Genomic DNA, 14,161 nt, shown 5'->3' with positions numbered 1-14,161 from the left:
TTGGTCAGGCTGGTCTCAAGCTCCTGACCTCAGGTGATCCACCCGCCTTGGCCTCCCAAAGTGCTGGGATTACAGTCATGAGCCACAGAGCCCGGCCTTCTTAAGTAATATTTTTGTTATTTGAGTATTTGATATGTCAGATAAAATGAGTAAAAGCAACCTATACTTCACCTTCTTTGTAGTGTCAAATCCTGAAACTATACTTAATTTTTTGCAGTTCCTCCTTGATTTCTTTGAGGGAAGGAAAGACTTCATGGAGTAAATTGTGAAGATTGGTTATGTTGAAATTATCTTTAGTGGGTACCCTATGCATACAATGTTAAGCTGTTGGATGAGATTGTCTTTCCTAATAAAGATAAAATATTTGCTAAAAAAGCTGAAGTCTAATGTTGCTGAGGTTTGTTTATTGTGTTTCTTTTATCTGTTGTTTCTAACAGCATACTGCTTGATAAGGTAGGTACTCAGAACTAGGTATTTTGAGTACTCTAATGGTTTATACATAAGCCTGTATATTAGTTTTAATCTTTGTGAAACAAAAGCTATTTCTGGGTGATATAATAAAAAAGTATTTAGAAGGGTACTGGATAACTTGCAGAATCAAGGGGGAAATGGGATAATTTGTTAGTCTTAGGAAGAATAAGATTTGTGACAACTGTCATGTCTTATTGTGGCCAACTAGGAGTATCTCAGTTGTTGAATGGCTCAGTTCTGTTTTCAAGCAATGATCTGCTCAGGATTTATGTTCTTGGGAGGCAGTCAGATTTGCTCCAAGCTTAAGTCAGGTGTGTCTACTCTTTCACTGGGGTGATTGGCAGGCCATCAAAGGCACACAAAATGGTAGAGGAATGTTTCTAAAGGAAAAATTGGGGCACCATTACTAAACAAAGGGAAACAGGCAAAAATAACAGATTCCTATATCCAGCAATGTTCATCTCAAAGCAGAGTGGATTTAAATGACAGCTTTAACTTGGACTATAAGTGATTTGGATTCTTTCACCAGGTTATTCCTCTAGATGGGTTATCTTAGCAGTTTAATGCATCAGCAAGTGTTTTATGGTCAACTGTGAAAACTTGATTTTTTTCTGATTACATTTACAAAAATTTATTTAGCTATTTTCAAACATCACAAATATATGACATGAATTCATATGTAATCATTATCCAGTTTCAACAATAGTCAGCATTTTGCCAATCTTGTTTCTGTTGATTGCATTTAAAGCATTATTATAAGATACTTTTATAATTGGCTGTATAAAAACTCACAAGACTTACCATGTCTGAGAACTTACTTTAAGAACATAAATCCAAGTATCAAGTGGTCATAAGTCTCATACCAAAAAACAGAACAGAAGATAGCCCTATGAAGTAATGCATTATTTACCTGGAAGTAGATTTTTTTTTTGTTTCCTGTTGGTAAGACTTTTTACTGGCTTAAGCCTACTGAATCAATTCCTTAACAACTAACTTTTCAGATTACCTCTACCAAATTTGTTCTGGTCTTTGGAGTCTTTGCAGGTGAATCAGAGGTTTTATTTGACTGTAAAACCTGGACACAGGTATGCCTGTGCATTGTGTGATAGCTGGATACACTCTGATTTCTTTTGCAGTTGAAAGATGCATGAGTGTGATGCAGTCCGGGACACAGATGATCAAGCTGAAACGTGGAAGCAAAGGGCTTGTTCGCCTCTTTTACCTGGATGAGCACCGGACGCGTCTCCGATGGCGACCCTCCAGGAAGAGCGAGAAGGCGAAAAGTAAAACTAATCTTTGAATTATTTGCTTGCCTTGACATAGTAATACACGGGTTGTACCGAGTGGGCTCTTGAAGCTTCAGATCTGTGGAAGTTTTATACTTTTGTAAGTTTGGAGTTAGTTGATTTTGGATATTGAGAGGCAGAATAATGACCATCTTTGGGGAATTTAAATCCATAAAAGTTTTCTTGTCCATGAATACCGTAAATGCTAATACTTCCCCTGTGTTGAAGACTATATATATATATTTTAGTTAGAATATATGGTTTTACAGCCTGAGATGTTTTACATTCCTATAAAAGGTGAGAGACATCATAAAGCTAATGGGCTTTAAAATGTATTACCATATTCTGAACACTATTAAGTGATTAATGAATTAACAACACCATTTAAATTTATCAAGTAAAGAAGTGTTGATGTGACTCCTACTTAAAGCTGCTTTCCCCCACACTATGTTAGTCAACTTTCCCTAGAGAAACACAATCAATAGGATAGATAGATAAATAGATAGATGTTTGAGAGAGGACTTAGGAGAATTGGCTCATGTGATTATGAAGGCCAAGAAGTCACATGATAGGCCATCTGCAAGCTGGAGAACCAGGAAAGCTGGTGGTGTAGCTCAGTTTGAGTCCAAAGGCCTGAGAAGCAGGGGAGATGATGGTATAATTCCAAGTCCAAGGTTGAAGGCCTGAGAACCTGGGGACCACTGATACAGGCCCTAGAGTATAAAGGTGGCAGAACCTTGGGCTGAGGATAGGCTCATTTCCCTGTGAGTCATGTGGGAAATGAGTTGATACCAGAAAAAAATTGGTACTCTGCCATTAAGGCAGAAGTGAGGGGTAGATGGTGTATATAAATAATCAATAGGATATTCAAACTTCTGATTCCTACTGAAAAATAAACAAGCACACAGACCAAAAATAATTTATTAGTCTGAAATTATCCTTCTTGCCCTGTGCTTCAGTGATCCAAACCTTCATATTTGCTCTGCTACCTAAATAATGCTAATCTCTGTGATTCCAGCCACTCCACAATCTAGCCATTGTCTACCTTTCCAGTTTTATCTCCTATTATTCTCCCTCTTGAGCTTTCCAGTCCAGCATAAGCGGCCTGATAAGCATCCCTGGAGTGGGTCTTATGTTTCTGTATCTCTTTCTGCCTCTCCTCGGGTGTCACCTTGTTCCTCTCTACTTCTTCAAGCTCTGCTCTGCCTTCACCACCTTAGCCCCATGGCATTTTCTCTAGGAATGCCAATTCCAGGTAGCTCGGCTATTTGATTGTCAGAAATTCTTTTTCCTTTCAGTTTTCTAACGATCTTCTAATGCATGTTGCAAAACACCAAAGTCCACTCTCTAGGTCTTTGCATATTTTCTACAAATCTGTAAACTATAAGTTTGACATAGTCATTGCCACCTTTTCTACCAGTCTTCTTGCTTCAGTTGACATATCTATTTTTTTTTACTGCAAATTTCAACACACCCTGAATTATTGCCTTAGGAGAATGTTGTCAAGACAGCTCAGGCAGCACAAGTGTTATGCAGAGAAGGTTTCTAGTAGGAAACAACAGGGCCTGGGTTTCACATTTAACTTGAAACCACAACTTGCAGGCAATGATGGTTTTCATACTTATTTATTTATTTATTTATTTATTTATTTATTTATTTTTTTGAGATGGAATCTTGCTCCGTCACCTAGGCTGTAGTTCCGTGGCACGATCTTGGCTCACTGCAACCTCTGCCTCCCAGGTTCAAGCAATTCTCCTGCCTCAGCCTCCGGAGTAGCTAGGACTACAGGCACCCGCCACCAAGCCCGGCTAATTTTCTTTGCATTTTAGTAGAGACGGGGTTTCACCATGTTGCCCAGGCTGGTCTTGAACTCCTGAGCTCAGGCAATCTGTCTGACTCAACCTCCAAAACTGCTAGAATTACAGGCATGAGCACCCAGCCTCATTCTTATTTTTTATATTTAAAATGATTTTGCTTTTCTTGTTTCTTAGTGCATGTAAACAAGTATCTCTGCCTGCTCTATAACTGTGTGTATCTCATTTTCCTCACAGTACTTATTGATTCCATTTACAAAGTGACTGAGGGCCGGCAGTCTGAAATATTCCACAGACAAGCTGAGGGGAACTTCGACCCCAGCTGCTGCTTCACCATCTACCATGGCAACCACATGGAGTCCCTGGACCTCATCACCTCCAACCCCGAGGAGGCCCGCACCTGGATCACAGGCCTCAAGTACCTGATGGCTGGCATCAGTGATGAAGACTCCCTTGCCAAAAGGCAGAGGACCCATGACCAATATCCTTTCTAGAATTTTATTTTGAGCTCTCTCTTGCTCCCTGTGTATGCGTGTGTGCATGTGTGAAGTAAGGATTAGACTATGTTTTAATTTTTCCCATAATTTTCTTTTCTCTTTCTTTACCCTTCACACCCTTCTCTCCCCTCCTGACTCTCACTCCAAATAAATGAACACTCAAAATGTATGGAAACTTAAGCTTGTATGAACTCAGGAGCAAAATTCTTTGAAGAGACCGAATCTAGCTCCACAATCAGAGGTCTCCAAATACAGCCTCAAGTTTCCTAAGAGAGGGAAAGTGCCCATTAAGTATCATTGCCTCTTTTAAATGGTAGGAGTATTCATTAACTGTAACTGGGAAAACACTGATTTGGATTAGAGAAAATCCTACTTTGTTATAAAGTCAGTTTAGTTTAACAAATACTTTGTGAGTTGCAATTAGGTACTGGGCACTGAGCTCCTTCCTGCTTTTTCTCTTTCTGACTTACAGTTTGGAAACTGAACTGATTGATAACAAAGGGGAAGTTATTTTTTACTTACTAATATTTACCCTGTCTTAATTGCTTGAGAAACTGGAATCTAAGTCTCATTCTTTTTTTTTTTTTTTTTGAGACGGAGTCTCGCTCTCTCGCCCAGTCTGGAGTGCAGTGGCCGGATCTCAGCTCACTGCAAGCTCCGCCTCCCGGGTTCACGCCATTCTCCTGCCTCAGCCTCCCGAGTAGCTGGGACTACAGGCGCCCGCCACCTCGCCCGGCTAGTTTTTTTGTATTTTTTAGTAGAGACGGGGTTTCACTGTGTTAGCCAGGATGGTCTCGATCTCCTGACCTCTCCCAAAGTGCTGGGATTACAGGCTTGAGCCACCGCGCCCGGCCTAAGTCTCATTCTTGATTAAACCCGTGCTTGTGGTCCTGTAGTGCTGACAAGATAAATGATTAATGGGGTTGGTCTGCAGGCATCCTTCTTGCTGGGATTGACTGGGCATATAGCAAGGCCTTTCTGGCCTCAGTTTCCTTATCTGTAAAGTGAGGGTATTAGGGTAGTTGACTGCTTTCGTTCTCTTCTTCATATTTTGAATGGCCTTAAAATACAGGTGTCTCTGACCATGCAGGGAGTAGCACTACTCCTTTGCTGTCATTGGAATGTGTGCCCTAATTTTTTTCCCAGGAGTTGGTGATATATTTGTGCTGCTCTAGCTATAATCCCTCACCCAGAGTATTGTTGGAGAAGAATGGAAATAATTCAGCTCATGAAAGGATCCTGACAGTGTGAAAAGTCTGAGTTGATGAACCATGATGTTTTCATCAATATTCACAGCATGCAGATAAAGGCAACTGGGATTCGGAAATGAACAAAACACAAACAGGATTTAACTTTCTGTGCTTAAGTCTGTTGGTTTGATTTCGAACTCTTTAACATTTGATAAAAAACAACCGTCCAAAAATACTGAATGTTTTCTGGTACAAGTATCAGAAACCATACTAACAATGCCTTAAACAACAAAGAATATTCATTTTCTCATAAACAAGAGATCTGAGATGGGGCAGTTCCAGGGTCAGCTGATTCACTGGTTCAGTGATGTCATCGGAGACCCAGGTCCTGCCGTTCTCACCACGTTGGCTTGGTCTTGCAGCTGACTGCCCTTTGATCAGAGAGAGCTGCTGCAGCTTTAGGCAGTAGCTCGAAACACAGCCCTGCACAGAGGTAGCAGAGTTTCTTCTCACAAACCTTTGTTTTTTGAGACGGAGTCTTGCTCTGTCATCCAGGCTGGAGTGCAATGGCACAATCTCGGCTCACTGCAAGCTCTGCCTCCTGGGTTCACGGGATTCTCCTTCCTCAGCCTCCTGAGTAGCTGGGACTACAGGTGCCTGCCAACATGCCCGGCTAATTTTTTTTTGTGTTTTTAGTAGAGACAGGGTTTCACCCTGTTAGCCAGGATGGTCTTGATCTCCTGACCTCATGATCTGCCTGCCTCCACCTCCCAAAGTGCTGGGATTACAGGCGTGAGCCACTGCACTCGGCCACAAATCTTTTTTTTTTTTAAAGAGAAAAGAAAAACTTCCCAGAAATCCCCCAAAAGACAACTTGCCATCATTGGCCAAAATTACTATTGCTGCCTCATTCCTAAACCAGTCTCTTGCAGGAGACATAATTAAACTTTGATCTCTCCCTTTTTTTCACTCTTAAAAACTGAAGACTTAGGCTGGGTGTAGTGGCTCCTGGCTGTAATCACAGCACTTTAGGAGGCTGAGGTGGAAGGACCACTTGAGGCCAGGAGTTTGAGACCAGTCTGGGCAACATAGTGAGACCCCATTTATACAAAAAATTAAAAAGATTAGCCAGGTGTGGTGACACATGCCTGTAGTGCCGTCTACTCAGGAGGCTGAGGTAGGAAGATTGCCTAAACCCAGGAGTTGGAGGCAGCGATAAGCTATGCTTACACCATTGCACTATAGCTTGGAAAGCAGAGCAAGACCCTGTCTCTAAAACAAAAAACTAACAAAAAACCCCGAAGATTCTAAAGAGCTTTTGTTTACATAGGATCTATTTATTGATACTTGTCATATTAGAGATTAAATGCGAGGCATAAAATGTGTTTATTTATAATAATAAACTCTGTTGCATGTTAACATTTTTATAATGAGTATTTTTCAAAGCAAAACACGTTAGAAAAATAGTATTGCTTCACTGTTTTACAAATCTCTTTAATGTCCGACAGTAGTACACATGGTTCTCTTATCTGCTTCTGCATTCCGTCTGTTGCGATATATTGTTTTGATTGAACCACATGAATAAAATCTGGCCGCAAGACATGCAGTTGGAAAAGAGGGGAACCTCATGTTTATGGGGATCTCCAGGACTATACTTTGAGGACAGTTGTATTAAACCAAGATTTACCTCCCCCCATCCAGTTCCCACTCATCATTAAAGCACATGGCTTTTGGATACCTGAACAAAATCAAGGTTGTATAGCAAGGAAGAAGGAAGAGTGGTGGCCATGGGGAAGCAACCAAATCCAGAAGCTTCTAGCCTCATCCAGTTGACTAGGATAAGTTCACAGCATTCCAGAGCCATAAGTCACTTATAGAAGCCTCTCTCATAATCCTTGAAAGAGACGAGTTAGAGATGGGCATAAATTGTCTTTTTGCTTTGTTGGTCAAAAGTTTTTTGAACCTGATTGTCCACGTTTACTGGCACTTGAAAGTTTTCATATTCTGTGGGTTCCATATTCTGAAAATATGCTGTCCAGAAAGCAGGTGTACTGTGGCGCTACACAGAGAAACAATTTTATAAGAAATATGGGAGCAGGTGATTTTTGTGTCAGTGAAGGAATAAAAGGGAAATAATAACTTAATGAATAGTAAAGAGGAAGCTGAAGTAAAAAATGAGAAAGGTTATGTTGAGTCAGGGAATAACTTTCATACAGATTTCTCAAATTTTAATAGGGTTTTAGATAATACCTTTTTTTTTTTTTTGAGGCAGAGTCTTGCTCTGTCACCTGGGCTGGAGAGCAGTGGCACAGTCTCAGCTCACTGCAAGCTCTGCCTCCCAGGTTCATGCCATTCTCCTGCCCCAGCCTCCCGAGTAGCTGGGACTACAGGCACCCACCACCATGCCCGGCTAATTTTTTGTATATTTAGTAGAGACGGGGTTTCACCGTGTTAGCCAGGATGGTCTCGATCTGCTGACTGCATGATCTGCCTGCCTCACCTTGTAAAGTGCTGGGATTACAGGCATGAGCCACCGCACCTGGCCTAGATAATATCTTAATAATGGGATTACATCCTTAATTTGACAAACATTTAACTACATTAATGAAGAGAAGAGATTTGGGATGTTCATTATTAGATTTCACTTTAGGACTGAAAATTTCAACTGTGAATGAAACATGAGAATAATGAGTCTTAAATGACTGCATGAGAAAATCCATCCAGTCTAGAGCATAACTTATTTCTGCAGTATGGTCATGTTGAGTGATGGCCATGATGCAGTACTCATACTTGCTAGAAGAAATCCAGTGTCATTAGGGATCAGACCCTGGTGCTGCACTGCCTGCAGTCCACCCCCCACTCTGCCACCCCCCACTCTGCCTGTGCTGTGCAAATTTGCATGAATTACTTATGTTCTTTTGCCTTCAAGTCTTTCATCTGCAACATGGTGATGATCATAATGATAGTGTCTACCATACAGAAGTGTGTTAAGATCAATTGAGTATTTATATACAGTCCTTAGAACACTGCCTAGCACCTAATAACCACTTTACAAGTAATAGCTACTGTTGTCGTTGCTAAAAAGAGATAAAGAGTGGCAAATCTTTAGCTTTCCTATTCAGATAAATGAAAGTCTGAATTCTCAGCAGATCTGTATGCAAAGATGATGGTTCTGGCACTTAGGCTCAGCATTTTTCTCCATCAGACCATTCTCCTTCATGTTTTCCCCACCTTATCTCTTGATCCCATGAGGAAAATTATTACCTCCAGAAGGCTTTAGGCTGCCTGTTATGTATAAATCCAGACGTTATTCTTTCCCCTCAAACAGCTGGGCAAATCTAGCCCACTCCTGATTTTTGTTTGGACTCCTGAGCTAAGAATGGATTTTAAATGGTTAAAAAACAAAATCAAAAGAAAAACATTTTGTGACCTGTGAAAATTACTTCAAATTAAAATTTCAGGGTTCATAAATAAAGGTTTATTGGAACACGACCACGTTCATTCATTTATGTCTGTATGGCTGCTTTCTCATGACAGTGACAGAGTGGAATAGTTGCAGCTGAGAGCAAATATCCTGCAAAACTTAAAATATTCACTATCAGACCCTTTACAGAAAAGTTTGCTCTCCCCTGTACTAGATAGGATCATTCAATGCTTTACATACTCCTACAGTCTCTTGATAGAAAATCCTAGATCATTACTTTGCATTCAGTCTCACCCAGATTTTCTCCGAGGAATGACTGTTTCTCTTTTTAAAATTATTATGGTGTGGCTATAAATTATTAATTCGGGGCTTTATTGGACACTCATATCTTAATTATGAAGAACATCTTTAAGATATCAGGATATTTTTACCTGGAGTTGTATACTATGTGGACCATTACTGGAAAGAATAGCTTTTTCATTTATGGAATCTTAGAGTCGGAAGGGATTTCAAGGTTAAAAGTTGTGCTCCTTGACATTGTAGGTGAAGAAATGGAGGCTCCAAGAGGTGATATGAGTAACCCACAGGGCCAAGTAAGCAGTAGAATTAGGACTAGTGTATATTTTTTGATTTGATTCCACCTCTGTTTTTACTTTACCAGTTCCCTAAACCAATAATCAAGGCCAGTTTCTGTGTTGGTGCTAAAGGCTTTGCAGACACAGGCTTATCCTAAATATTTGTATCTGCAGAGTACAAGCATGCTCAGGGTTTGGCTGTCCCTGCCTCTTCTCTGGAGAAGACTTTGAGAGGCTTTGATAAAGAATTATAGATTAAAAGGATAAAAATAGTACTGCCATCAGACTCCGTTTGTCACTTCTTTGAACTCCAGCCATATACTCTGTGGGGCGTAAAGTAGTGTCTATAGTCGAAAGCCCCAAGTGGGTGCTGCGTGCCTTGAAAACAGAAGAAAATGAGACTCAGGCACTTATTAGTGATTGGGCCAAATTTTTCACCCTTTTGGTTCTTCAGTTATTTTCCTCCCAGATCTGGACCTCCCTTTAACTTCCAGGGGTCATATAAAATGAGGTCCTGACAAGTCTATAAGGAAAAATTGAACTAGAAAGAGCTGGGCTGGTTATTTTTAAAGTTTTAAAGGGAAAAAATAGGAAATAAGGTGTTTACAAAATATGAAATAAGGCGATCTGAAAATATCCTCTACTTAATTTTAGGAGACATAATACCTTACTTTTCTAGTTGTTTATACTTACTGAGGTATAATCTCCTACAGTCATAATTTGAATCACATAGAAAACGGAAATATGCTGTGCCCTCTCCTCTGATATATATTCATTCTCCCATTTCTTGGTTTTTAAAACTATACCTTTTGCTTACTTTGATTCTCTGGTTTCTTTCTATCTATCACCTTATTCTTTTCCTCTCCGTTACCCTTCAAACATAGAAGTTTAATTGGTTTTCTAAATATGCACGCAGTACTTGCCTTTTGTAATCTACCCCTCAACAACTATGAATCATCCATTTAAAAAATCCTTTGCTAAAAGTTAACTGGGAATTTTCAATTCTTGTATTTATTACCATTTTGTCTGCTTTCTCACCATGTAATGCAACCCAAGGCTCTCCCACTGAGGATCTTTTAAAATTTCAGTTCACATGATGTAAACCTTTTGTATCTAAACTCAGCTTCTTATTCTCAGTCACTTCATTTCATACCTGAGCTTTGAGGGCACCTCCTAGTACATTACGCTTGTACTTCACATTACCTGCCCGTGATTTAGAAATTTGGGCCGATTAGGTGAGAACTAGCAAAGCTAGTAATAGGAAGATAAATGTGGTATAGAGACTGACCTTATGTGTCAAAGTGTGTGCTAGATCAGGCACAAAAGACGTGGGTTGAAACCTGGTTCTCATACGAATTCTTATCAGATTTCTCTCTCTCCTCTCATTTTATATCCTTAGCTGAACAATGATGAGATTGAACTAGATGGTCTAATTTGCTAAATGTCAGAGCGAGACAGTGAAAAGAGAATTGAAAAGATCATGTACCATGAGGTACTGTGAAGGTAAAAAGATAGTAGGTAAAAGGGCATAGGAGAAGATAAGCCTTGTATTTATGATATTTGGGGTTTCATCATAAAGAGATTCTTAAACAGAAAATGTTCGAGAGATGTAATACTGGGCCATTCCTGCTACATGCCATCTGTATGCCTCATAAACGAAGAACTCTAACCTTGTGAATGAGAACTAATAGGGACACAAGATTTGTGTTATGAACATGGCAGCATAACTGAGAAAAACTGATCAGAAAATGAAAAGCAAAAAGGGATAACGTTTAAAGTCAGGTAGAAATATTTATGTTTATGGAGTTTGCTATTGGAGGTGTGAATTAAGGTGTTATTGTCTTGCTAGAGTGGAATTAGAACCAGTAATGTAGCTTTTAGTATCCATGAGGTTTTAGTATCCTTGAGGATTAGGAGGGCAATTCACTCCTACCATTTAGGGTAGTAATATAGTTTTTTGCAATAATAGATTTGATATTTAATTTGGATAAGATTGAGTAGGAATGTTTGAATTAAAGATGTTCAGAATAATTTGGTTTAACTCTCATTTCCCAATGGAGGGAACCACCCCCCGCCTTTTTTCTTTTGAGACGGAGTTTCACTCTTGTCACCTAGGCTGGAGTGCAATCTTGGCTCACTGCAACCTCTGCCTCCTGGGTTCAAGCGATTCTCCTGCCTCAGCCTCCCAAGTAGCTGGGATTACAGGCGCCCGCCACCATGCCTGGCTAATTTTTGTATTTTTAGTAGAGACAGGGTTTCACCATGTTGGCCAGGCTGGTCTCAAACTGCTGACCTCAGGTGATCCACTTGCCTCAGCCTCACAAAGTGCTGAGATTACAGGCATGAGCCACTGCACCCAGCTGGGAACCCCTTTGCCCCCTTTATATGTTCCCCTTCCATTCCTGGTTTGTTGTCATTGTTATTGTTGTCATCACTATTAGTAGCTCATCAGAGCCTATGGGTTGCAGGGCCTCCTCAAAAGACCTTCTTCTCAAGTTCCCTGGTACTGATAAATGTCCTTGCGAGTATTCTGTGAGACAACGGTTTTTAATTTTGATGAGAACACACGTGTTTTCTTTGACCTTTGTGCACATGGGTGAAGCAGACCTTTGAGGAGGCTGATAAAAATGGTGATGGCTTGTTGAATATTGAAGAGATACATCAGCTGATGCATAAACTGAATGTTAATCTGCCCCGAAGAAAAGTCAGACAAATGTTTCAGGTAAGTTTTCACAATTTCACTGGTCTTATATAAAATACACAGAGGTTATTAATGTACTGAGGTATATTAAAAGGCTATTTTGTTTTGTTGGAAGATAATATATGTGTTCCGTACTGTTTTATTTTTCTTTGATGAAGAAACAATTTTGTTTCATCAAGTAAAAAGACTTTATAAATTTAACATGCGTCCAAAATTTCACTTCCTAAAATGCTTTTTTGTTATTGTTGCTGTTTTCCGACAAATAATGGAGGAAACTTGCTTGAGTCCCTTTGAGAGGACAGTAATACCTCAGTTGCCTACTTCGTGGTGCTGTTGTGAGGATCAGAATAAAGACTAAGTAACATGACAAAAAAATAGCACTTGTCTAAAACCTCAAGAGCTCTGTATTTTGTTTCTGAGGAGTTCAGGATTTAGTATCCATGAGGATTAGGAGGGCAATTCACTCCTAGCATTTAGGGAGCTCTGCAGAATTTCATTCAGCTCCTTGTTCGTTAGATGAAATGCTCTTTCCCTGTTGATAAGTCATTGAGAAAAATCCTTGGATCCAGACTTATTCTGTGGCATCCAGCTAGGACTGCATTTAGTCCTCACCTGAGTGCAGAAGTGAGCTCTCTTAAGTCAGGGCAAAGACAATGTTAGGCTATTAGAAATTACTAGAGTATTAATTTATAAAAGGCTGTTATTTGAAGATAAGTCATGTGCATAATCCATGTTTTGCAATGATTTTCTATTCTAAGTGAGTAGGTAGGTGATACTTTGTACATGTAAAAATAAGCATAGGAGGGCAATATGATGTTTAATGTTTGTACTTGTTCTTAGAGGTGGTAAGAACAGAGACAACATGGGGTATGTGTTGCAACAATAAATGGAAGACAGAGGCTGGCTCTGTTCTGTGACTGTTTAAGGGTGGCCCTGTTCTTGGTTGGAGATGGTTTGCATTGTGGGAAACTGAGTCCCATTGCACTGGAGAACAGCATGAGAGAATGGGAAGAGGAGGAAGGAGTGAAATTTGCTATATAGGGAATCTGAGAGATGGAGTGAGGGACTTAGGAGGGGAAATGAATTATCTTTAAACATATGGGAAGGTTGGCCATGTTTCTGGTATTCCCTGTCACCTGTCATCTCACTTTTTCCCTGCTGTGAGCCCCACCTCCTGTCTGTTCATTTGCACAGGAGCTGATCACAGCATGGAAGAGGTAGCTGCTGATTCAATGTAAGAGGCCAATCCTAAAGAGGAGGGCAAAGTCTGTACCTATACAAATCATGATTTCTTGGGTAATTTTTGGAAGTAAAATTTGGAAGCATTTGTTCATAATTGACACAAGGTTAGCAAAATTTAAAAAATATTTTAATGACCACTTTGCCTTTCAAAGCTTTGTTTAATACCATATAACAGTTGAGTGTACTTCACAAAATCCATGCGTTTCAAAATGCCATTCATCCCCTGTCTGTTTTTGTTTAGTTAGAATTGTATTCACTTAGAATGAGGAAAAGCACATAAATGGGTCGGTTGCTCATTATTTATCCCCAGTAGTTTTGTGGTTTTATGAATAATTCAGCCAACCTGTAAGTAAGGCATATGATGAAAGATTTGTGCTCAAGAATTACTAGAAACAATTTTAACAAGAAACCAATCCAGATGGATTGTTTAGACTTTTCTATGAAGGGAAAGCAGGGAGTTACCAAGGATGCCCATGGCTTTAAGAGCATCAGCTCTACCTTTGGAGAATTAAGAGAGATTCTCTCATAGGTAAAAATTACTTTTGATTGGATTACAGTTCAGAAACCAATGAGAGACTGGTATTTTTCTCATGTGTTAAATATATCTTCTTTTGTTCTTGACTAATCAAGTCTTGTTCAAGATTTCTCATTTTTATTGGTTCTTTAGACATCAGGCTTTGGTTTTCTTCCCACCTGTATGTTATAGCTGTTTGTTTTCTATTTATTACTTTTTGCTTTTGTTTATAATTTATTTCCGTCGCTTATTTTTTCACATTTTTTGGGTTGAATTATTAATTTCTTTTTAAAATCTACTTTGCTCTCTAATAATTTAAGACTTCAAGTTTCATTCTAATGTTATTGTATAAGTTTTAATATGTAGTTTTTTTTACTTGTATATGCTTGATTTCCTATTTAGAATTGTATTGTTTCTACAGGTTTTTTTTTTTTTTTTTTTTTTTTT

General features: G+C 39.4%; 1 protein-coding gene across 3 annotated transcripts in view; it reads left to right on the top strand.

The window, feature by feature from the left end:
- Nucleotides 1-14,161, top strand: part of PLCH1 (phospholipase C, eta 1) — a 266,327-nt gene that overhangs the window by 159,943 nt on the left and 92,223 nt on the right. For all 3 annotated transcript variants that reach the window (XM_011958994.1, XM_011958995.1, XM_011958996.1), the window contains 3 exons: nt 1,608-1,754; nt 3,809-4,052; nt 11,850-11,979. In XM_011958994.1, the coding sequence (XP_011814384.1) occupies nt 1,608-1,754; nt 3,809-4,052; nt 11,850-11,979 (521 nt within the window). The remainder of the gene's footprint in view (nt 1-1,607; nt 1,755-3,808; nt 4,053-11,849; nt 11,980-14,161) is intronic.

This window comes from Colobus angolensis, unplaced genomic scaffold, assembly GCF_000951035.1.
Source record: "Colobus angolensis palliatus isolate OR3802 unplaced genomic scaffold, Cang.pa_1.0 Scaffold48, whole genome shotgun sequence".
NCBI classification, from domain to species: domain Eukaryota; kingdom Metazoa; phylum Chordata; class Mammalia; order Primates; family Cercopithecidae; genus Colobus; species Colobus angolensis.
The sequence above is the reverse complement of the archived record's forward strand: the minus strand, read 5'-3'. Positions and strand labels throughout refer to the sequence as shown.